This window comes from Chenopodium album, chromosome 4, assembly GCF_948465745.1.
Source record: "Chenopodium album chromosome 4, dcCheAlbu1.1, whole genome shotgun sequence".
NCBI lineage: Eukaryota > Viridiplantae > Streptophyta > Magnoliopsida > Caryophyllales > Amaranthaceae > Chenopodium > Chenopodium album.
Window position 1 is genome coordinate 9,854,041 of NC_137837.1, and position 24,726 is coordinate 9,878,766.

Consider the following 24,726-nt stretch of genomic DNA (forward strand, 5'->3'; position numbering starts at 1 on the left):
ACATATACATAAAAAAAAAATGAATATATGGATTTAGAAAGTGAATATAAGCATTTCAGAAAGTTACAAAAGGAATCAAAATATGACCATAAGAATTCAAAATATGAACATGCATTTCGGAATGTGAACATAAGGTATCAATTTGATTTCACAAAATTTTTCTAACAATTCCAATAAAAAATTTCAAACAATATTCAAATAAAATTAAGTGATAATCATATAAATACAAACAATTAAGTAAAATTTACATAAAATTGCCTTTTTTTTTTAAGAAGGATCCTTTTGATTTTGCATCGCTTTTTTAATGTCCATTAATGTTTTGCAGTTTTTTAGTGAGAGAAAATGAAATAGAGGAGAGAGAAAGTGAAATGGAGGAGAGAGAAAATCATAAGAATAAGAAGAGCAATTTCTGAGTTTGGAAGTGATGTTACACTGGGTGTGAGTAGATGTATTGTAGTTACCATGTTTTTTAGTTAGTTTTAGGGCTTTATTTTGGCTTTTGGGCCGCTGTTACACTTATCTAAGGTGCACCTTAGAATAATTCACACAGTACAAATCAATTTAAATTGGATAAAAGTACAGTATAACCGTAAAAGGTTACAGTCTTTATAGTGGCCTACCAAATCAAAAGGAGTTATTTTATAATTAGGAAATTGCTCTTCAAATAACCTAATACATCTCAATATCTCATAAATAGATGTTATGTTATGTCATATTTGTTACACACAACAACTTCAGAGAAAACTCTAAATAATATTGTTAGTTAATGCCCCTCGCTTTAAAAGGATTCCAAGCTTGAGGGAGTAATACACGCATCAAAGATATATTTGAATTTTCTACTCGTATGATTCATATTAATTGGTGCATGACATTCCTATTATATTAGATATTATGAAAATGATCCTTGGAATTTTTTTTAGTCCTATCTATAAGTTCCTAGCTACCACCAAGGCATCCTTTCATGCACCACCTTTGTTCACCCTTGTTGACTTAAACCTATTTTCGCATTATTTTATAAAAAAAATATATTTTTTTTGAGAATGTTTTGAAATATATTTTACAATGTATGATAAAGTTGTGATTTTTTTTTTTTTTTTGATTTACAATTTTTTATCTAAAAACTAATAGAGTATTGTTACCTTCTTATCAAAGATGCAAAGGTTAAGATAGATATAATATTGTGCAATTATTATCTTATTATTATAGATTTTCTACTAAGTTAATATATATATATTTTTTCTAATCACAACTTTTATTTTCCTAGGAGTCTTTCACAATTTTTCGGAGGCATAATTTTTTTTATCCGACTAAAGAGGTTCCACTGTGTAAATAAAGAGATAATTTTAAAAATTATATGATAATATTTTCGAGATCTCGTAGATTATTTGATAATTATCTTGTTATCTAACCAATGCCTCTCTATATATAAATAAGATTGGTTCTAGGTTTTTGTAGAGGCTTAGATAGAATAAATCACAAAGACTTGGCCTAATCCCCTCTTTGAAAGTTGTAGCCCACAAATTGTCATGCACAGATCTAACAAAAACCTAATTATAATTTTGTCTACAAGCATTGTTCATGTTTGTGATTTTATGTGAAATATTTATTTTAAAATTCAGGTACGTATATGCAGTTAAATCTTTAGTTGATGTAGATTAATATTTGAGAGAACGTTTGTTTTGTAAGGTGGTTTGAGTTAAGAATTTGAAATGATATCAAGTTGGCTTGGAGTCGAAATTTAAGTTGATTCTTTATACCATGTGATTGGTTTGATTTTGTTGATATATATATATATATAATAATAATAATAATAATAATAATAATAATAATAATAATAATAAGGAGAAGTGCCTTTGGGCCTCGTTTCAAAAAAAAAAAAAAAAAAAAAATAATAAGGAGAAGATGCTCTTTTGGACCAGAGTCTTTCACAGACATATCCAACCCGGGTACACAGACAAGGCCCCTTAAGAGTGGGGAGAAGGGTAAAGGGATCCCCAGTTCCCCACCATTAAGTTCCCTTTAATGGGTATTGATCCCACAATCATTGTTGAAGAATGCACTTGGCCGTTGAATTCTACACCCAAATATTCTAGGTTTAAGGTATGAGTTTAGATATTTAATTTTTCTTAAAATATAAGGAATAATTATTTTGGTGAAAACTACTCATACAAATAAACAATATATTGTCTTTAAAGTATATAGACATGCAGTCTAACTACTTTTTTTTTTAATTAAAAAAAATCAGTAAGAGAACTTTTAAAAAATATATTATACGTACTCCCTCCGTTTTCTTTTGATAGTTACTTTTGGTAGAAAATTATGGGAATTAATAAACATAAATAAGAAGTAGCAAAAGTACATTGAAAAAGTAAATTGGGTATGCAAAAAAGTAGAGAGAGAAAGTAATTAAAGTATATCGGAAAGTAAAATTTACATGAAAAAGTTAAGTTTGCACAAATATTTTTGCAAATGAGAGAGAATTTTGGTAAAAAATAATATTAATGGTACTTAAAAAAGCAAACGTGACTAACAATTTGGGTCACCAAAAATGGCATAAGTGACTATATAAAAAGGGACGAAGGGAGTACTTATAAAGATCTTGTTAACAATCGTCTCGAGGTGTTACTTACTCGGTTACTCCTTAATATATTTACTTAAACAATACTCGCTCCCTTCGTCCCTAAAAGAACGATCTTTTTGGGGAGTTCACGAGTATTAAGATACTTAGGTACGTTTATTTTCAGTTCAGTTCAATTCAGCTCCTAATTTCCTTCTCTTATAAAATATTCATTTCAGTTCAGTTTAGCTGAGTTCAGTGTATGAGAACAGACCCTTAAATTGGAAGTATGAATGTATGGAGAAGCTAATAAAAGTACAATGACAAATTAAATATATATGGGGTTTGCAAAAATGTAGAGAGAGAAAGTAATAGAAATACATAGAAAAAGAAAAATTTACATGTGGAAGCTAATTTTGCACAAATATTACTGCAAATAAGAGGGTATTTAATTCCAAAATAGGATGAACATTTAGGGACTAAAATTTGGCCAAAATGGTCATTCTTTTAGGGACGGAAGGAGTATTAAGTTTGGAATGGAGTCCTAAATTACGCATTGATCTGTATAATTAAATTTTCTGGGAGGTTGCTCATTAGCTTTTTCCTATTTATAATAAGGGTTATGCAATACATAACCCTTAGGGGTATATATAAGCATTAAAAACGTTCTTGGAAATTGTATAAAATTAGATATTCATGACAAAAACACACGTAGATCAGTGTAATTAGTGTGAAATCGTCATGATTTTCTAAATTTAAACAGTTTTCAAAAGTATTTGTAATGCTTATATGTAGCCCCAAGGGCTATGTGTAGCATTTTACTTATAATAATTATCACAAATTCACAATTATTAGACATTAAACATGACATATTAGATAGTAAAAAAAAAAGTAAATAAAGGGAAAAAAGTACAGTAATTTTACCTTAATCGATGATTGCTCTATAATGACTATAACTAATTTCAAAAGATATAGTATATCCTTAGCTTCACAATTTAACTTTTTAAAAGCCAATCAAATTTTAATGTGTGTGTTTTTTTATTTTGTTTGTTTGTTTGTTTTTTTTAATTTATTTATTTATTTGTTGTTGTTGTTGTTGTTGTTGTGTATAGCAGAATAGGGTGTGTGTATGTGTGATACTGTGATGCGTGTGTTACTTTTACCAAATTACCCATCTAAAGAGGGGACTTTGGAAATTTTCTTAATTAATTGTTATCATTCTAAATAACCTTATAAAAAAATGGAATTAAGGTTGTATTCAATTTACCTGATTTTTACTTATCTTATTTTATCTGAATTTACATGAACTTATTACACTTGAGGATGTAGACCCTAAGGGGATATTTGGTTCATCAAATTTGAATTGGTATAGATTCTAAAACACATACTATATATAATAGTCCAAATTTGTTTGGTTTTATTGTTGAAATGGATACTATACTTCATTAATATAATGGATTGTGAATTTTAGGCCAGGGAGGAGGTGGATATGAGGGAGAGTTAAAACCCCCCAAAACTCAACCAATAAAATATAACCCCATTTTACTTTTGTATACACCCGGTTTTCAGTAATTTACTGTACATCGAGTTCACTTTTGTCAAATTTAGTGTCACTTTTGTCAAATTTAGTATCACTTTTGTCAAATTTATCAATGAAGCATAAATAACTCTTATATATGTCACAGTAACCTTTGTGCGTTTTAGTGTAACTTTTGCGCCTTTTATAGTCACTTTATAACGGATGTTCAGTAATTTACTGAACATCCGTTTTATTTAAAAGTGTTCAAATGATCTAACCAAAACGACCTATTTAATTTAGGAAAATTTGTCAAAAATAAGCCAACCTTTTAGCGGTTATCTCAAAATAAGCCAACCTTTTAATTAACTAAGAATAAGTCAACTTTTATATGACATTATTTTTAATTAGGCCAAATTACCTACAACCTTCACAACAAGTCACTTTATTAGTATTTAATTTTATTGAAAAATCCTCCACCCAAAAACCACTATCTACACAGCCACCATCTTCAAGCCACCCAACCACCATTGTCGTCTGCCAACCAATTATCCCATTACCCCAACCGCCTCATAGCAACATGCCCCCTTGAAGCACAGCCTTGCCTCCACCGTCGCCCACCGTCTCACCATTTTTCTCTGCAACCACCACAAAACAACTACTTCCCCCCCCCCCCCCCCCACACACAAAAAGTACAAAACAAATCATTAATCAACTACTAGAAATCCATTAACTCTTCCAACTGTTCATCGCACGCGTCACCCTCAAATTCCTTGAGATAATCAAAATAATACTTCTCCTGGACATCATCTTCATCATTGGACTATTCTAAAACCTCATACGCTGCCGCTGCTGCCGCCTCCGCCTCCGCCTCCCTCACTACAACTTTGTCATGGACCTACCTGTCTTTCCACTCCACACTTCCAACTTTTTAATTTGGGTTTGTCGAAGAGGGAAGGTGGGGCAGGAATTGGGTGATAAAAAAATTAAAATAAAATAAAAATAAAAATAAAAACTAAAGGCTAACATTTTTACAAACCATGGATTATGGTCAATATTGGCGTTAAGAAGGAGAGAGAATAGAGTGGTGTTGGGAGAGGAGAGAGAAGGGGACGGTGGAAGGAGGAAGGAGGCAGAGATTGGGGTAAAAAAATTAAAAAATTAAACTAAAATTGAATTGAAAGTAAGTAAAAAATCAAAATTAAAATCCAAACCAATAAAATCAAAATACATGTCATTTTAACTTGTTTTACCGGTTTTAAACAGGTTAATACTCAATCAAAGAAAATACCTCCAAAAGGTTGACTTATTCTTAGTTAATTAAAAGGTTGGCTTATTTTGAGCTAATCGCTTAAGGTTGACTTATTTTTGACAAATTTTCCTTTAATTTATAGGAACTAGGAAGTATATCTCCGTTACTCCATGGAAGTATACTCAATCACAGGAATATAAAATATTGAAGGCAAGGTTATTTCTGTTTACAAGTTGATTTTGATCCATATTTATTCTTATTGGAAGGGAATCTTTGGGAATTTTCATTGGTCTAGAAATACACAAATACTACGTACATGGAAAAGTTTATACAAATTATTCCGTATCAATTTTCACTTTAAGTTTTGACCAGTTTTTCAATTCTCCCATTAATCAGTTAATTTAATGATTGAAAAAAAAAAAAAAAAAAGTAATTTATACGGAGTACATGTATTTATTTCGCCCGTTTTTCACCAAGACTACCACTACCAGGCATAAATGCATAATACTTTGACAATCGACAATCATTATTTCATTAATAATGTACTTGAAAAGAATAGAGCAGTAATAACATATTGATAATAACGAACAGTACTAATTAGCATACAATAGTTGAAAAGAATAGACAAAAGAAGTGCTCCAAATCAAACAGAACACAAATACAATGAGTCAATGACTTAAGGCTAATTTTGACGCTAATTAATTGACCCTAATTAGCTTAATACTCTGTATTATCTAGTATGAAGAACGTCTTCTCTTTCTACCATTCTGCTTCTTTTTCTCTTGCATTGCCACCAATTTCTCATTAATCTCCTTCTCCTTGACTTCAATCTGCCTACAACGCTCTTCAAGCCGCTTCTCCTTCGATTCGAGTCGCTTGTTCACTTGCTTCTCCTTCGATTCGAGTCGCCTATTCACTTGCTTCTCCTTCGATTCGAGTCGCCTATTCACTTGCTTCTCTTTCAACTCGAGTTCATTCTGTTTCAATTCGAGTCGCTTGTTCACTTGCTTCTCTTTCGACTCCATTCGTTGGTTAATTTCCTTCTCCTTCAACTCTAACGCCTCGCTTTGACCCTTCAATCGCTTCGATTCCAACTCATCCATCGACAAACATCGCTCCTTAATCTCCTTCTCTTTCAACTCTACTGCCTCACTTCGTTCCCTCAATTTCTTCCATTCCAACTCCATCGACAAGCATTGCTCCTTCTCTTTTAACTCCAATTCCTCGCTTTTCTCCTTCAATCGCTTCGATTCCAATTCCATCAACAAGCATTGCTCCTTAACCTCCTTCTCTTTCAACTCTACTGCCTCGCTTTGTTCCCTCAATCTCTCCAATTCTGACGCCATCGACAAGAATCGCTCCTTAACCTCCTCCTCTTTTAACTCCAACACCTCAATTCCCTCCCTCAATCGCTTCGATTCCGACTCCATCGACAAGCATTGCTCCTTAAACTCCTTCTCTTTCTCTTTAAACACTTCCCAACCCGCCTCGATTTCCTTCCGTTTCGACCCCAACACCCTCTTCGTCTCATTAATCTCCTTCTCCTTAACCAACAACACACTATACAACTCATCAATATCCTCCATCTCTTCCTTCTCCCTCACACTACACGCCTCTTCGCGTACGACCACCTCCCGCTCTCGTCCCTCGACAACCCTCTCCCGCTCCTCCACCTTCTTTACCCTCTCCTCGACACCCTTAACCTTCTCGAACCCATCCTTAAACCTCCTCTCCATAATCTCAACCGCCTTAACCCGATCTTGAATTGTTCTCTTCTCCAACTCAATCGACTCATACCAATCCTTAATCTGCTTCTCCCTCAATTCAACTCCTTCGGTTCTTCTTTTCAACCAACTCTCATCGAATTCCAATTTCTTAACCCTAATTTCAACCCCCTTTTTGAAATTCTGAAGCGATGTTCGAATAAAGTGATTTTCTCTCTCCTTTGACTCCACCTCCTTGACTCGCTCCTCGATCGATTTGTTCACCCTTACGAAAGATGCCTGCAATGTTCGCCATTGTTCTGAAAGAGCAAGCATTGGAAACGATTTCGCCTGGAAATCCTGAAACGTTTCGCCGAGTTTCAGCATTAATAGCTTCGCAACTCGAAGATCGTTCGTTGTTTGATTCGTAACAGACATTGTTGTTGAAATTTAAAACCCTAAAATTAACAAGAACAAAAAACCCCAAAATTTATCAAGAATTAAAAACGCTAGTTTTCTGCAATTGATCGTATATTTTTGTTTTAAGTGAGGATTTCAGATGAAAGGTAAGAGATATTGTGATATTTATAAGGAAGGAATAGTTATCCGTGATAATCAAGTTTCCATTTTTAAGATTATTTTTTTGGGTTTTATTTATGGAAAGTGAAGAACAAATTTCCAAATTTTTACTCGGAGTATCAATTGGGGTTTTAATGTAAAGATTTTTCTGCTGTATTTAGGATAAGTTTGATTGATATAAGATTCTAAAAGAAATTATTTTATTTCAAAATTCTATCCAAACTTATAGCTGAAATTTTTGTAAGGGATTTTTGATTGAATGTAATCAAAATTTTTTTAACAGGTTTTTAATTGTAAACTAGATAACCCGGATTAATGTAAATTAATTAATTAAATTTATTTTTCTTACATTTATCTTATCTTAACTTTTTTTTAAAAAGGGAGAAAATTATCAGAAATCATTTATTAAAAAAAATAATAAAGTGAATAATAATATGACAGCGTCGTAATTGTTAAGATAAGATAGTCTAGTTATTGATCCAAGATCCCTCCTCAACTTAAAATTTAAGATTTTGTTCTTTTCACCTTTAAAATATCAAGTGTAATTGGCATAAGTGATGAATAAGCCCTAATAATAAATAGACGTATTAGGCTCCTTCTTAGGAGAGTTAAAAAAAAAATAAAAAAAAATTGCCTTCTTAAGAAACTAAGATTTTGTTCTTTTCAGTCTTCACCTTTAAAAAATCAATTTTAATTTGCATAAATAAGCTGTAAAAAATAGACATATTAAGTTCCTTTTAAGAAAGCAAAATAAATGAAAGATATGGATAGGTTAAAAAAAATAATAATAAAATAAAAAAAATTTGAAAGATATGGATAGAATTTAAAAAAAAAAAAAAAATTTTTAGCCTTTTAGGACTTTATTATCTACTTTGTTTGTCCACCTGATCTCTAAAATCAAAATAGTCTACACAAAGTAGGAATCTTAGGACTTTGTTTGTTCACTTTTTGTACGGGTAAAGAAGAAAAAAAAAAAAAAAAAAAAAAAAAAACAGATCATACAAAAAAAAAAAAAAAGCTTTATTGTTTTGTGCAGTTTTTCAACGGTTAAATATAATTTAGTCAAAATTAGTCAAATCAAATAATTAGATTTAAAAAAAAAAAAAAAATTCAAAATTAATAAGCAAAAATGAGATGAACTAAACATAACCTTGTATTATATCGATATCATTGATAGATGATCCCTCCTGTCTTCAACAAATACGTACCCCCATATTATAAAGTTTAGATCGACAAATTACAGGTTATATTATGGCAATGAAGAGGAGAAAAACAGAAATAATGGATGAGACTTTACTGGAGATTCTTGTTCGAGTACCGGTGAAATCAGCCCATCAATGTAAGCTCGTTTCGAAGCATTGGCTCGCAATGATTTCTAGTCCTTACATTGACACTGTAATAATGCATCACAAGATTCACAACATCAAGACAATCATCTTCTACAACTTGTCAATTATTGTATAAATGAATAGTAATTCCTCTAATACAACTTTTGAGGTCCAAGCATTACTTACGAACCACCCCTTTAATCCTTTATATCCTTTAATTTCCTAATTCAACAATGTCATATGAGTATGCTATCGCGTGTATCTTATTTACTCTCGACTTGTGAAGGATATACTCCGTCGTTAATTAGTATAAAACCTTTTAACTAAGCAATCTTATAGACTTCCCGGCTTCTTGGATAATCATATTACTGAGTTCAGCGCGGATATGATGATTGCTACTTTGATTCTTCTTTACTGTCATTAGCTTTCAGCACTCGTCTTTCCTTCTATCTCTTTCTCTAATTGCTTTATGCGTAATTCCAGAGGAGCAGGTGAAAAACTGGACTCAAGCTTGAAATTGGAAATGCAGTTGATTAAGACTCTGAGGGCAGATTTTTCCAAGTTGACAGCATCATTCTGCAGCAAGTTTAAATTACAGGATCAATCAAAGATAAGGTTGAACTTCAGCTTTGTATTCCGTAATAAATGGAAATCTTTTATTTACTAGTAAAAGGAGCAGTCAAGGAAGGAGCCGAAAAATATGAAAATAGAACGATTTTAGCAACAATACCTGAGCTCTGTCACTATTTTTCTTGAGCATTTCCTGCACTCGCTTCTGAATGCACTCCAAATGGGCTTTCAGTAAAGGAACTGGTGGGAAATCATTTTCAAGCTTGAATGCGCATATATACACAACTGCTCGAAGATGCTCGTCCCTCTTAATAAGAGATCGGATAAAACCTGTGCAAATAAATCAAATCTGTGAATGAATGAATGAAAATTCAGACTTGAAACATATTACATCCAGAAATGTTCAGCTGCAGTTAAAAAGAATAATATCATCGACGAAACACATGCTTATAAGGCAGATGAGACGAGTAATAAAACCTGCTTATCCAACCAATTGAACAACTTGGTTTAAATTAATTCATTAAAGCAAATTCTATAATGATATGATGTTTTTGTATAGGCAGAGTTGAGCGTGGAGCTATGGACTTCTACATTTACACAGCATGGTGCTTCTAGGCAACTACGTGGAGACAGAAATTACTGTAAATCAATGTTACATTGACTCTTCATTTCACCTCAAATATCCATGTCAGAACCTCAACACTCAGACATTGGTATGACACTTGGGCACCTCACATTTGGTTCAAACCATGGATTTTTTTTTTTTACGAAATAGCTGAGTCAGACACTTGGACACATACCCATGTCACGGTGTTGGACATGGGTACCCGAGTCCATGTAATATAGCTAATCTTTCAAATGTAAATGACATTCGAGTCAATATCAGTATTTGTTACCCCTCTTCCAATAGATGGGTTCTGAAACTTTTGACAGGAATAAAGGTTATAATGCTGCAATTGTGTTAATTTTCAGATTGAGGACAGAGGTAGAGAATTTAACATACCTGGAATTTTCTTCGTCAATCCCAATATCTGGCACAAATAGGAGTCTTTCTCAGGCCAACAAACCTCACTCTCAGTATAGAAGTTCCCGAGAAGTGAAAAAAGTTCATCTTCATCATAAGACTGTGCTAACTTGAATGAAGCTAAAAACTGCAGGAATGCAAAAATCTCCATAAGCTGAGACCGAGTATAACCCTTCTTAGCGCTAAAATCTCTCCACATGGTACTGAACTTCATCGCATCATCTTTTATATGTAGCGTGATACTAGTGTTTAGTTTCATCAATGCTCCTGACAAAGCTATGCAACTAGCAAAGTAAACTTGTCTAGGTATATTATCAGACTTAACCAGCTCGTAAAAACTTTGGATCACATTAAGAACAAGCTTTGCTGGATCAGGTGCCAGCGGAAGAGAATCAGAAATCTTGCTAAGCATCATATGTATGTCTTTGTAATGCTTAATTAGGTAAGATCTCATGCCATTTGTGTCCATATTTCTGCACAACAATTGAATCTCACTGCACGCCACTGGCTGAAGTTCTCTGGTTTTTGCTTGTGCAGAAGTTGGAACCTCTATGCAAGTAATAGAACAATAGTAAGCATTAAAAGTTATACAAAGGGTGTCATGCCAAGAATATGTGCAAGTGAGAAGATGTGTCCAGGGAGAACCAGCTAGCTCTGGGTTCGAGGGGCATTAGTAGTGACAAAGTAGCAGTAAGCTCTTCAAGTTCTATTAAAATTGCCAAGGGGCAAAGGTATAAAAACCAAGTCTAAGGATCATCAGACACTCGAGGCAAAATGAGCAAAGATAAATCAAAAGGACTCCATAAGAGACCATGACAACTACCAAACTAAGAAATCAAATGTAAAGATAGTGTGAATGTTAAAAAATGCATCTAGGATCCTGTCTAAAATAACAAGAACATAACCCATCAAAATCTAGAACAAAGCGAAAAGTGTTTAAATTTTTGGCAGTCCAGCAAAGTGATACTAGTTCAGCAAGGGTATCGACAAATCACTCACACACACACACACACACACACACAATGCTCAATATCACAGCCTCACAGGTTGTGTTAGTAGTTTGCCGCATTATCATTGCTCTACGTGCTAAGCCCATTTGGCCCATTAGTGAAATAAGTAGGAGGCTAAAACACTAACTCCTGAAGACACACAGCAATACAAGAAAATTTTAGATTTGGTTAGTTGAGCAGAACAGCTAAACTAGTATGATTTCTTCCTAGTAAACAGGATTAAAGTATTAAGATCAGTTTCACATAGCTAGTTCATAGACATTTCTGCATCATATATGATCTTCGCCCTTTGCCACAACCATTAAGACATTAACATTGGCAGTTTTGCCATAAATCCAACCCAAGAGGATCAAAGCCAATTTAACTCGAATATATATGATCATATGAGCAATCGAGGATACCAATTAACAAAATATGGTGAAGTCTAATGCGGGATCAAATCCCGTGAACATCATTGCCATGTGTAGCTCTATAATCTATATAAATCAATAAAAAAAAAAAAAAAAGAACAAATTTTTTTTTTTTCCTATCAATTTTATTAACAGCAACACAAAAAGGTCAAAATCACCACCATCATCAAGAAGTCAACAACCACCCATAGTCCATATTTGAATGTATGCAACTATGCATAAATGCCTAAAAGGGCTAAAACCCTATTTAGTAAAAATGTAAACAAATCTTCCTCCATTAACTTTAACTGCATCAATAATTGAAAATCAGAACATACTTAAGATTAATAAATTAGCATAAAAAAGGTAACTTTGTGATAAAAAATGCCAATTTTTCAATACCTTTGCTTTGCTTAGCCTTCAATTCCAGTAAATCCTCCCTCAGTTTTTTCTCCTCCATCTCCAGAACTTTCCATCGCTCATCAAATTCCTTGAATTTCATCACCAAATCTTGACTTCGTTCATTCAACACTTTCTCTCTGCAATCCAACACTCGACATCGTTCACCCATCTCATTTTCTCTCTCCTCCACCACTTTTCGACGCTCTTCAATATCTCCCTTCATCACCCTTTTCTCCTCCATTATCGTCGCTTTCATTTCCACCATTTCGCAACGCTTCACCTCCATTTCCTTGCTAAGTTCATCTATTTCCGTCACTTTAACTTCAAAAGCGTTGATTTTTTCGTTCAATTGTTCTTCTCTCATCTGCACTTCCTTCAGCCTCTGGTTGACGGAATTCTCCAGCAACTCGATCTCTTTGAGGGAGAATTCGAGAGATTTTGCAGCTTGAAGGATTTCTCTCTCCTTTGACTGGATTAGTTTGACTCGGTCCGCCATTGATGTTTTGAGCAAGGAGAAGGAGCTCTGCAAGTTACTCCATTGTTCGGAAAGAGGAGAAATGGAGGTTGCGTGAGAGTGTAAATTCTCCATTGATGATGGATTCATGGAATTTTCAGAGAAATTACAATTGAAAAGTGAAGAAGCTTGATGACGATGAATATACAACACAGAGAGTGGGAACGAGGAAGGAAGACGAAGAGACGCAGTAAAATTTAAAGGCGCAGATGCTTTTCTTTAAATTTTACGGTTCCAAAATATTTTTGGACACTTTATTGATTCCCAAATTAGAGCTGTCAAAAAATTATTGATCATATTAGTTGGACTTCCCCCCAAAAAAAAAAAAAAAAAAAAAAAAAGAGTAAAGTAAAATAAAATAAAATACTACGTAATTGGACAAAAATTGAAGGGCCAATTAAGATTGGTAAATAAAATAATAATAATAATAATAATAATAAAAATTAAAAAAAAAAAAAAAAAAAAAAAAAAAAAAAAAAAAAACTCTTGCGGAAATTTGATAAAATTAAATTCATTCCGGTGACAATTTCATACTCCCTCCGTCCCCGATTGATAGTCACTTTTATCATTTCTCGTAACTCAAAATGTTAGTCACATTTGCTTTTTAAAGTATCATTAATACTCCCTCCGTTTTTAAATACTTGCTCCACATTTCATTTGCGGCCGTTTTTAAATACTTGCTCCATTTCCTTATCTGGAAAATTTATACTCCCTCCGTTTCACTTTGTTAGTCCCATATAGAATCAATCACAAAAAATAAGAGAATGAATAATATTTGAAATCTTACATTTTAGTACAAAAATTGCTTAATTAGTTCTATCTTATTAAATGTTTTGATCTTTTTATATTTGGAAAGCATCAATTACAATACTTGTTTAATGTGATCAATGATCAATCAGAATATTTAATTACTGTCATGTCATCAATCCACTAATGGAATTAGAAATTGTAACACCAAATTAGGAAAATAAAATAAAAAAAGGAATAGATTCAATATAGGTGGATCATTTTAAAACGCCCAAAATAGTATATGGGACTAAAATTATGAAATATAGGGATGGCAACGGGTTGGACTCGGAGTGGATTATGCTAAATCCGACTCCGACCCAACAGGAAGTCGGAGGCTAAATCCGACTCCGATCCGACCCGGCTCCGAGTTTTGTTTTCGTTATTCAATATACTTTGAGAAATTGGGCTATTTGGGCCTTTACAACCCACACCCAATTGCAACCATGACCCACACAAAAATCCACTATCTATTGGAGTCGGACAATCCGTCAGAGTCGGACAGTTGTCGGAGTCGGATTTTTTTCTCGGATTTTTGGTAGGTACCGACTTCGACCCTCCTCCGACTCGGAGTCAAACTCTGATTACTTTTTTCTCGGACTCGGAGCGGATTTTTTTTACCTCGAATCAGGCCGGAGTAGGGTCGAATCCGGATTGGATTGCCATCCCTAATGAAACGGAGGGAGTACGATATTTAATTAGTTTCTCTCACCTAGTGAATCCAACCTACATTCTCTATCCTCCAATTCTCTCCATTACTTTTGCTTTTTCCAATTTTTATTTTCCACCAACCCCACTACCTCCATATTTTATTACTTTTTCCAATTTCTCCTTATACTCCGCGCATGGAGAAATGGAGAAAGTATTTAAAAACGGAGGGAGTATAATTTTTTTTACCAAAATTCTCTAACATTTGTAAAAATATTTATGCAAATTTAAGTTTTCCATGTAAATTTTACTTTCCCATGTACTTTAATTATTTTCTCTCTCTATTTTTTTGCATACCCAATGTAAATTTATTTTTTCAATGTACTTTCTTTATTTCTCCTTAATTCCCGTGATTTTTTTTTAGCAAAAGTGACTATCAATCGGGAACGGAGGGAGTAATAATAAAAAATAATCTTAGGCAACAATTGACCCCATTACCCCAAAGTGAAAAACGGAAAAATACTCATAAATATCTTACTTATTTCCTCCGTGTTTTAATAAAGTGTTATACTTTGACTAGCATATAGTTTTAGGCAATTTAACTTAAATAAAATAATTAAGAGGTAAGTGGAGTAATCAAAGTATTTGGGTAAATAATTTATTAAAAAATTACAATGAGAAAAAAGAATTTTTATTTTTTTTAAGAAAAAAGAATTAATACTCTCTCCGACCTTTTATTTAGAGCTTGTATTTCATGTAATCTTATAACTTTATACTAAAGGCGAAACCAGGAATGACACATGTTATCTCCTGGTTAAAAATTTTCCCTCCAAAAGGTTTTTTTTTTTTAATTTTTATTTTTTTGGCCAAAGCTTCTTAGAGAAGTTTTTAATACAAACAATGCATAATATTTCATTTCCTATTTGATAAGTATATTTTATTTGTACGCATTCTAACAAAGATATTATTTTTTTATACAATAATATGCAATAATAATTTGCTATCTATAACTTTGTAATGTAATTCATAGTTATTTTTATTAGTCGTGCATATATTATTCTCTCTGTTTTCTTTAGTGTGATAATTTTTTTTAAATTTTTTTGGTAATTGCAGAACTTTCATCCTATTTTGCAATTAGGTATAATTTTTTATAATTAAATAATAGTGTTAAACTAATGATAAGTTAAGTATTATAAAATTACCGTGCATGGCACGGGACTTAACCTAGTTAGGTAACTAAAATTAAAAGCATATGCCTAAAAAATAATAAAATAAAAATTAAGAGCATATCTATCTATCTATCTATATATATACTAAAATAACAACCGCTAATGTCATCACTGTATACATGTTACTTTCTTATTTTATTTTTTCCCTCCAAAATGAATGGATGTTGCCATATTATTCCTTTACAAGCTACCCTATTTAACATTGCTTTAAAAATAGAATTCCATTTGAATTTTTAAATTTTTGTTTTCTACAAATATTATGTTATTTAGTTATTTATGATTTGTTAACAATAGTTAATAATATAATTTAATTGAAATTTCCTAATTAAATATGAAAATTATGCAATTTTGGAAATTGTATATTCACATTTAATCAAAAATTAATTAGGAAAACAGAGGAAGTAAAAATTTTCTTTCAATATGTGTTAAAAATTTATAATTCAATTCTTATTATAAAACCGTGCATCGCACGGGATTAACCTAGTCTATTAACCTATACTAAAAGCAAATCTTTCCATGACACTTGTCATAACCTTGTGAAAAATTTTCCCGCCTTTTTTACTTCTCTCTCTTTTTTTTTTTTTTTTGGCAAAATCTAAAAGTAAACTATTTATACTGTATGATATTTTCTTTCCACTTTGACAATCATATTCCTTATATACTCAAATGAAATATTTATGAATATTTTTTTTATACTTTATGTAGTATTAATGTTATTGTAAAAAATATTTAACAACCGTGCATTGCACGGGATTTTAACCTAGTATTCTATTAAAAGGGTATACTTTTTGATGGTTTTTTTTTAATATACTTTTGACATTAATTTCAAATATTTTGTACTTCCTATTACTTCGTATTAGTTTTAAGGAATCTACAATTTTTTTTTTAATATTTTAAAATTATTTTTTATTTAATTTTTCAACCCTTATCAACAAAATAAAAAATTAAAAAAAAAAAAGAGTGGGGGGGGGGGGTTTGATGCATTTGTAAATGTCTTACTTTCCTCAATTTCTAGTTCCTCAGAGAAAAGGCCTAAGAACTAGCTTTGTTGGAGTTCGTATAAATGTCCTCGTAGTGCTTGAAAACTTTGATTAAAAGCATATTCCAATTTGCTGAACTGAGTTGAATTGATTGAGCTGAACTGAATAAATCTAAAATGAATTAATTATGAGAGAAGGAAATCAGGAGCTAAATTGAACTAAAATGAACTGAACTGATTGGAGTTGAACTGAATTGAAATTAAGCTGAATTGAACAAACCTTAAGTAAGATATCATATTCTCATGCCTTTAGTGTCACTGGATTTGGCTATCTGGTTTTCGAATGTGTCAAGTTGTAAGCTAAACTATTACGCAGGCAAATTGGTAATGATAGAACAAGAATACAACAATGTCAATAATAACAACAACAAAGCCTTAGTCCTAAAATGTTTCGAGGTCAACTAACATGAATAAAGCTATAATGAGCATTAAAAATTATACATGGTACTATTCTAGAGAGTGCCAAGAAAAAAATATTTATGCATCATGTAATGATAGAATAGCAGCAGTAAGCGCTTAAAGTTGTACGAGTACTTCGTCTTCAAAGTGCCAAGGAATGAAAATATAGAAACCAAGTCCAAGGTTTATCAAACCTTCAAGACAATAAGAAAAATTAAATCAAAAGAACTCCAAAATACCATGAGAACAACCAGATTAAGAAACCTAATGTAAAGATAAACTTAAACAAATTTGGTAAAATACCAACATGACTCGTCAAAATCTAGAACAAAGCTAATGTATCTCATAGTAGTATTTGGCAGTCCAGTAGAAGTCAATCAAGAATTTCGACGAAGGACACACACATGCTCATGTTTCAACATAGTATTATGCTCGCAGGTTGTGTTAGTAGTTTGCTACAATGTTGTTGCTCTATGTGCTAAGCCATTAGACCAATTAGTGAGATTATTAGGAGGGTAAAACACAAACTCTTGTAGAGGCGCAGAACGAAAGAAAATCTAAGAACATGCTTGTTGAAAAGGACATCTAACCTATTAGGCTAGTACCATTTCTTCTATCTTACATTGCGGGAAGGGGTGAGGTTGCATTTCCAGGCGAACGAAGGGAGCTACTGAACCACTTACTGTTTTAGAACTGGAGGGAACTTCCAACAAATTTTACCACTTACCAGGAGAAATGTTCAGCAACTTTTGACAATCCTTCATACCTGGCTGTTAACAATAATTACAATAAACAATGTCCGATCCGAGCAAGAAACAAAAAGTTAATGAAGGATTTACACATGTTGCCTTCTGTTAACGAGGAACATATACAGATACCAAATTCAACAGACTTCAGAAATTTCAATTACTGCCTACGTATGAACTTGTTATTCACATTTTAACATTCACAGGTTGTTACTTTACCTAAATTTGTGCACATCTGGTATCTTTGAAAGGTCAATAATCTGGCACGACTAGAGATTCGAAGTACTTGAAACATCATCGCATTTAGTTAGCATGATCAGGTTTCTACGCACAAAATAATCATCTGCTCAACTTATCTCCTATAAAAGTTTGCTTGCACTGCAATGGAATCACTGTCTCGTGCTGTTCTCTGATTTTGACTCCTAGCTGTGAATATAGAGTAAATCAAAGAAATGATAAGAGGTCTAGCACTGAAACAAAAGTGCGGGTGAGAGCTGCAATATAGATGATTGCCTTACCGTTATAAACCAATGTAGGCATGCCAACAGGGTAACTTCCAGAAACTAACCCACCTGTTCTTGTATTATATGGAACATTGGACATGGTATTCACGGGACGAAGATGATAGCTATGCCAAGTAACAGGCATATATCGATGTTGCCAAAAAGGATATCCATTGGGCCAGATATTGGCAGGCTGTCTAAGAAGTATAGGATTATGAGGAGTTAACTCATGACGAGAAACTACCCTAGGACGCTTTTTTTGTTCAGCAGACTGTACAGAGACTGCAGGGCGTTTCTTCTCAGTAAGGGAGTCAGAGGGAAGAGTTAGATTATTTGTTTCCATCTCCTCTACATCTGTCTTTTCTAAGTCTGAACACTTCTTTATTGTAAACGAACATGCATTGGTCTTTCGTTTTACCCTTTCCTCTTCCAACTGCTCAATGCGCAATTCAAGAGAATCCGGGGAATGATGGGAATCGAGCTTGAAGTAGGAAATACAGTTCACAACTTCTTTGAGGGCAGTTAATTCTGTATCAGAAGCATCATCCTGCAAAAGAGTCCAAGTCATGAAAAGAGAAGTACCAAGGGAATGGCAAACAGGTTTAGTTTTGAGGTTTTGCATCATTGCATGGGTTGTGTACATGTTCATGTAATCATGTGTAACAGACATAAGTCTCCAGACATTTAGATAGGCAGGCCCTTCACTGAATCTCAAGGCCTCAGAAAAATATGCAAAGTGACTATAGCTGTACATATGTTCAAACTAATAGGGTAGTATTCAATTGAAGAGTAAGCCATGCAATCCAGCAGGGTATCATAAAATTATGTACGAAGTATATACTTGCATTAAAAAAAAAAAAAAAAAAAAAAAAAAAAACTATGGCTGGATTTAAGCAACCCATTATGGCACAAATGCAGTACAGAAGGAAATTTGAATCAGGAACAAACGACATAGTACAAGGTCACTAAAAAAACGCATAGTAAATTTTTTTTTTTTACCCAATTATACTTAACATGGCTTGAGGAAACACACCTAAATCATGTCTAAACCAACAGGATTACTAATGATACTATACCACAACCTGCTGGATTTCAGTAAAGAGAACCTACAATATACTAGACAGTAGACACACAGCATGTAAATTGTTGTTATTGCATAAATGTATTAGTGAGTTGTTCCAAGTTTGGCATGAGTAAATAAAAAGATTACCTATAGTTTTTTTTTGTTTTTTTTTTTTTTTAATGATAAATGTACCTGAGCTGTTCTGCTGCCACTGTTGAGTATCTTCTTAACTCTCTTGTGGATGTTCGCTAAATGGGTTTTCAATAGTGGAGCTATTGGGAAAGCATCTTCCATATTATGTGCACATACATACCGCACTGCTTGCAGCTGTTCATCTCTCAAAATAAGAGATTGGACAAGGTCTGTATAATGAACAAAAGAATTTGATCTCTAGTCAAATAACCTAAGACAAAGTCGACATGAGATAACCTAGGACACGTTCACAAGACAATTGACAATATTACCAACATACTTTATTCCAGACGAGCAGGAAAAAACACTAATAAACCATCTAGGGCCAGAGCACAAAAAAAGGAAAGCAGCTCATATCAAACATACTGATAAGGCATACAAGGAATCATAGAGAACCAAAGATCCTAGAGCTAGAAATTCCTCTGCATTAGCCCCTTCAGCTACAGTTCACCAGTCAGATGCATTTGTCTTAACTACTAATTTAATTGAAGATTTGAAAGTACTCCCATGCTACAGAAGATAGCATGATAATAAAGAGAGAACGTTGATGAACCGATGAACCAGTATATTATTCCATAGAAGAGAACAATTCACTAAAGCAGATCCTAAAATGATGAATATACAAAAGTTCAACAGCTTATTATGTACAAAGTCCTTTATTTTTTATTTTATCACTATTTTCTCAAGCCTCAAATAAATTTGATAAATTCAAAAGAGTAGACATACAATTTACTAATTTAGTCTATATGGTGTACGTTTTTGCAGTACATAAGGCACGGAAACAATCTTTCCTCTACTCTTTTTTCAATATGAAGGTCATAGCAAATACCACATATATAATATGCAAGTCCTTTGTACCACTTATCAACTAGACTAGAATTACAATTTGGCTTACTATGGTGGAGACATGCCAGTAAATAATTTACAAACCCATTATATTGAACCACTTCAACAAATTTATGGAGTAGCAATATCAAAACGCGTAATTACACTGATTTTCTTGCATGATTCTTTTACCAGAAGAAAAGGTAAATACGAAGTATTAATGAATAAAGTAAACTTGGGTATTAAGAGAAATAAGAGTTTCAAATACCTGGAATCTTTACTGTCAGTCCCAATGCATCGCATAAATATGAATTCTTCTCAGGTTGATAAACCTCCCTCTGATCGCAAAAGGTTACAAAAAGTGAAAGGAGATCATCCACCTGGTAGAACTCTGCTAGCTTGTATGAGGCTACATACTGTAAAAAGCCAAAATTCTCCAAAGAAATATTATCCTGCTTCAGCATCATCTTCCAGATGTCAGCAAATTCTCTGGCTTCATCTTTCACATGAGAGGATATATCAGCCCTCAGTTTCATTAACTGGACTAACAGAAATATACAGCCTTTTGTAAAATCTTTCACTGGAACCTCTTCCAACTCCAACTCATAAAAACTTTGAATCACATCTAACACAAGCTTTGCTGGATCTGATGCCAAACAAAGAGAATCGAAAAGCTTATCCTCCGATACATCATACTCCTTGACATGCTGAACAATATAAGATCTTACACCTTTCATGTCCATGTTTTTGCATAGCAATTTTTTGTCATCAGACAACCTAATGGATGATGAAGCAACATAGCTTGTTAAAGTCTCCGGCAAAGGCTCTTTAGTTTCAACTTGTACTGAAGTGGAGCTTCCTAAAAAGTAAACATGAAGCAAAATTAAGATTCGGTCTGAGACTATTTAGATTCTCAGAAGAATCGGATAGAAAACTGAAATTCAAAAGATAATGTGAGCAAACTAAGATTAGAGGAGATCTAAAAGATGGCAACAACTGCAGTCTAAGTACAAAAAATTATATCATTCATACATTTTCAGTAGCACAAAATATTTAGGGAAGCAAGAATGCAGAACAGAGAAAAATACAATCTTCAAATTGAATATATCCAAGGGTACTATTGTACAGAAAAATGCTCAGAATGGTACAAGTAGCTAACCAGCTAATACATAGAAATCATTTAATATGAAGGAACAGATTCCTCAATATTCTGTACAAAGTATCTAACAAAAGTACTGCCCATGAGCTAAGCATAATAAATTGATGTCTAGAATGCATTGGAAGTTGGAAAACAAATTAGAGACTCCTTTAGAGAGCCAACAACTGGCTTAACTACCTAGACAGATGATTTGGGCTATCTTTGATATCAAACTCTAATGAACATGGTATTGGTTTGAAATTAAATTTGTTGCTGTTACAGAATTAGTTTTCTTTTTTTGAACTATCATAGTCCAAGAATATTACTAGACAGGCCAAACATAAAACAAGTAATTTTCACTAAAGGCTACACCCATTTCAAAGATAGCATCAGCAACAAAACAGGGCGCTTTGACTACTTTCACCCCTTGTGGTAGTGCCACTACCACTTCACTAGAGTTACAATCTATCCATGATGACACATATTATAAATTTACTACTATTTCATATATAGTATAATAAATTAATACATCTATGCTAAATCAAAAGAGAGTTACTGACTTATCTGCTTCTCTTTCTCCTCCATTGCTTCATAACGGTCATTGACCTCCTTCTCTTTTAGCTCCATTTCCCTGTATTTCTCATTTATTTGCCTCTCTAATAATTCAAAAGCCTGAAGAGCCTCATTCAATTGCTTCTCTTGCAGCTCAGCCATGCTACACTGTTCACTGATCTGTTTTTCTTTCAATTCCAATTTTTCACAACGCTTATCAATGTGCTTCTCTTTCGGTTCAAGAGCCTGAAGGCGCTCATTTAGTTGCTTCTCTCTCAGCAAAACCATCTTACTGTGCTCACTGATCTGTGCTATCTTCAGCTCTAATTTTTGGTAACATTCATCGATGTGCTTCTCTCTCAGTTCAAGAGCTTGAAGGCCCTCGTTCAGTTGTTTCTCTTTCGGTTCAAGAGCTTGAAGGCCCTCATTCAGTTGTTTCTCTTTCAGCTCAATTGCCCTGCAGAGCTCATTGATCTGCTTCTCTTTCAACTCTAAACTTTGGTAGCGCTCATCTATGTGCTTCTCTTGCAACTCCAAACATTGGCAACGCTCATCAATGAATTTTGCTTTCAACTCCAAATCCTGACATTGCTCATTAACTTGCTTCTCTTTTGCATCCACCCCTTGTGAATACTCTTTCATTTTCTTCTCCTCCAGCTTCATCACTCTAAAGCATTCCTCTATTTCCTTCGATTTCATTTCTAGAACTTCAAGATTTTTATTCAACTGCTTCTCTCTGACTTCCGCTGCTTGGTGGTGTTTCAGCTCAATCCCCTTGCAACAATCCTCTATTTGCTTTACTTTCTGCTCTAGAGCTTCAACACTATCATTCATTTGCTTCTCTCCCAATTTCACTACCTTCAAGTATTCATTAACTTCTTTCTCTTTTGATTCCAGACTATCACGATGCCTATTCAATTGCTGCTTACTCGACTCCAGAGCTTGTATACCTTCACTCATTTCCTTTTCCTTCAATTCTAAAGCTCGAGTCCGCTCATTGAGCTCCTGCTCTACCAGTTTCAGGCCTTTATGGCTCTCATCTGTCTGCTTCCCTTTCATTTCCAGCACTCGAACACCTTTACTCAGCTCCTTTTCTTTCAACTCTACTGCTCGGAAACGTTCATCAATTTCCTTCTCTATCAACCCCAACCCTTTTCGACTCTCAGTAACTCGTTTCTCTTGCAGCTCCAATTCTCGAAACCTGTCATTCATTTCCTTTTCTTTCAACTCTACTGCTTTACACCTTTCATCAACTTCCTTCTTCATCAACTCCATCCCTTTACATCTCTCATCAATTTCCTTCTCCTTCAACTCTAATGCTCGAGCACTCTCACTCATTTCCTTTTCTTTCAACTTCAATGCTCGAGCATCCATATTCACTATCCTCTCTTTCCTGTTCACTGCCAAAATACACTCACCAACATCCTTCTCTCTCGACTCTAGCTTTCCTCGGCGCACCTCGAATTCGTTCTCCTTCACTTCCAATGCTCCACACCTTTCCTGAACCTCCCTCTTCATCACCTCCACCCTTTCACAACTCTCAATCAACTCCTTCTCCTTCAACTCTAACACCTTCCGCTCCTCCGCCATTCTCTTAGCTCTCATCTCCAACTCATCACACTGCTCATTCAGCTTCCTCTGTTGCAACACCAACCCTCGACGACTTTCAATCAATTCCTTCTTCTTCACCTCTAACTCATTCCTACAAACCAAAAACCCCTCATTCACCTCCTTCTCCTTCAACTCCAACTCCTCCATTCGCTCTCGAATTCGCCTTTCCCTTGAATCCATCATCCCCTTCTCCCTCAACTCAACCCCCTCATTCACCTCCTTCTCCTTCAACTCCAACTCCTCCATTCGTTCTCGAAATCGCCTTTCCCTCAAATCCAGCCCCTCTTCACGCTCCATCACCTCCTTCTCCCTCAACATCACCCCCTCATTCACCTCTTTCTCCTTCAACTCCAACTCCTCCATTCGCTCTCGAATTCGCCTTTCCCTCGAATCGAGCCCCTCCTCACGCACCTTCACCCCCTTCTCCCTCAACATCACCCCCTCATTCACCTCCTTCTCCTTCAACTCCAACTCCTGCATTCGCTCTCGAATTCGCCTTTCCCTCGAATCCAGCCCTTGCTCCCGCACCATCATCTCCTTCTCCCTCAACTGAAACCCTTCATCCAAATTACACCGTTCAGCCAACTGTTCCTCTCTCACCTCCAACACCCTACTACGCTCCTCAATCTCCTTCTCCAACCCTTCCAACTTCTTCCGATTCTCAAGAATCTGCCTATTCTTCAACTCAATCACTTCATATCTCTGTTTTACCCCTTTCTCTCTCCTCTCCACCTCTTCCACCCTCTCTTTCACCGATTTCTCCCATAATTCTAGCTCACTCCTCTTCACTTCAGCCTTCTCCTTCATCATCTCAACTTTCTCAAAAACATCAAAAATTTCTCTCTCCTTTGACTCAAGTTCCTTCTCACGACTCGCCATTGAAGCTTCTACAAAGGAGAAGGAACTCTGCAAAGCACTCCATTGTTCGGAAAGAGAAGGAATTGAAAACACATTTGAGTTCGAATTATCAAAAGTTTCGCTGATTTTTTTCATCACTAACCTGGCATTGGCGACCTTCATAGTGGCTGAAATTGTGGATGATTGCTCCTCCTCCATTGATGATGAAAAATTGCAGAAATGGAAACCCTAGGAAAGAGAAATTCTAACCAAAAATGGCATGATAATTGGGGGAAAAGGATGAAGAAATTTGC

The 24,726-nt window shown here is 34.2% G+C and overlaps 2 protein-coding genes across 2 annotated transcripts; both read right to left on the minus strand.

The window, feature by feature from the left end:
* Positions 1–17,685: 17,685 nt before the first annotated feature.
* LOC145626638 (uncharacterized) lies at positions 17,686–19,578 on the minus strand. Its single transcript, XM_081679107.1, has 3 exons — positions 19,450–19,578; positions 18,210–18,741; positions 17,686–18,117 (listed from the first exon to the last, which is right to left on the minus strand). The coding sequence occupies exons 1-3, from the start codon at positions 19,549–19,551 to the stop codon at positions 18,044–18,046; spliced, it is 708 nt and encodes a 235-aa protein (XP_081535233.1). The 5' UTR covers positions 19,552–19,578; the 3' UTR covers positions 17,686–18,043.
* A 956-nt stretch (positions 19,579–20,534) lies between these two features.
* LOC145627616 (uncharacterized) lies at positions 20,535–24,631 on the minus strand. The gene is made up of 2 exons (XM_081679981.1): positions 21,973–24,631; positions 20,535–21,133 (listed from the first exon to the last, which is right to left on the minus strand). The coding sequence occupies exons 1-2, from the start codon at positions 24,629–24,631 to the stop codon at positions 20,535–20,537; spliced, it is 3,258 nt and encodes a 1,085-aa protein (XP_081536107.1).
* Positions 24,632–24,726: the final 95 nt, after the last annotated feature.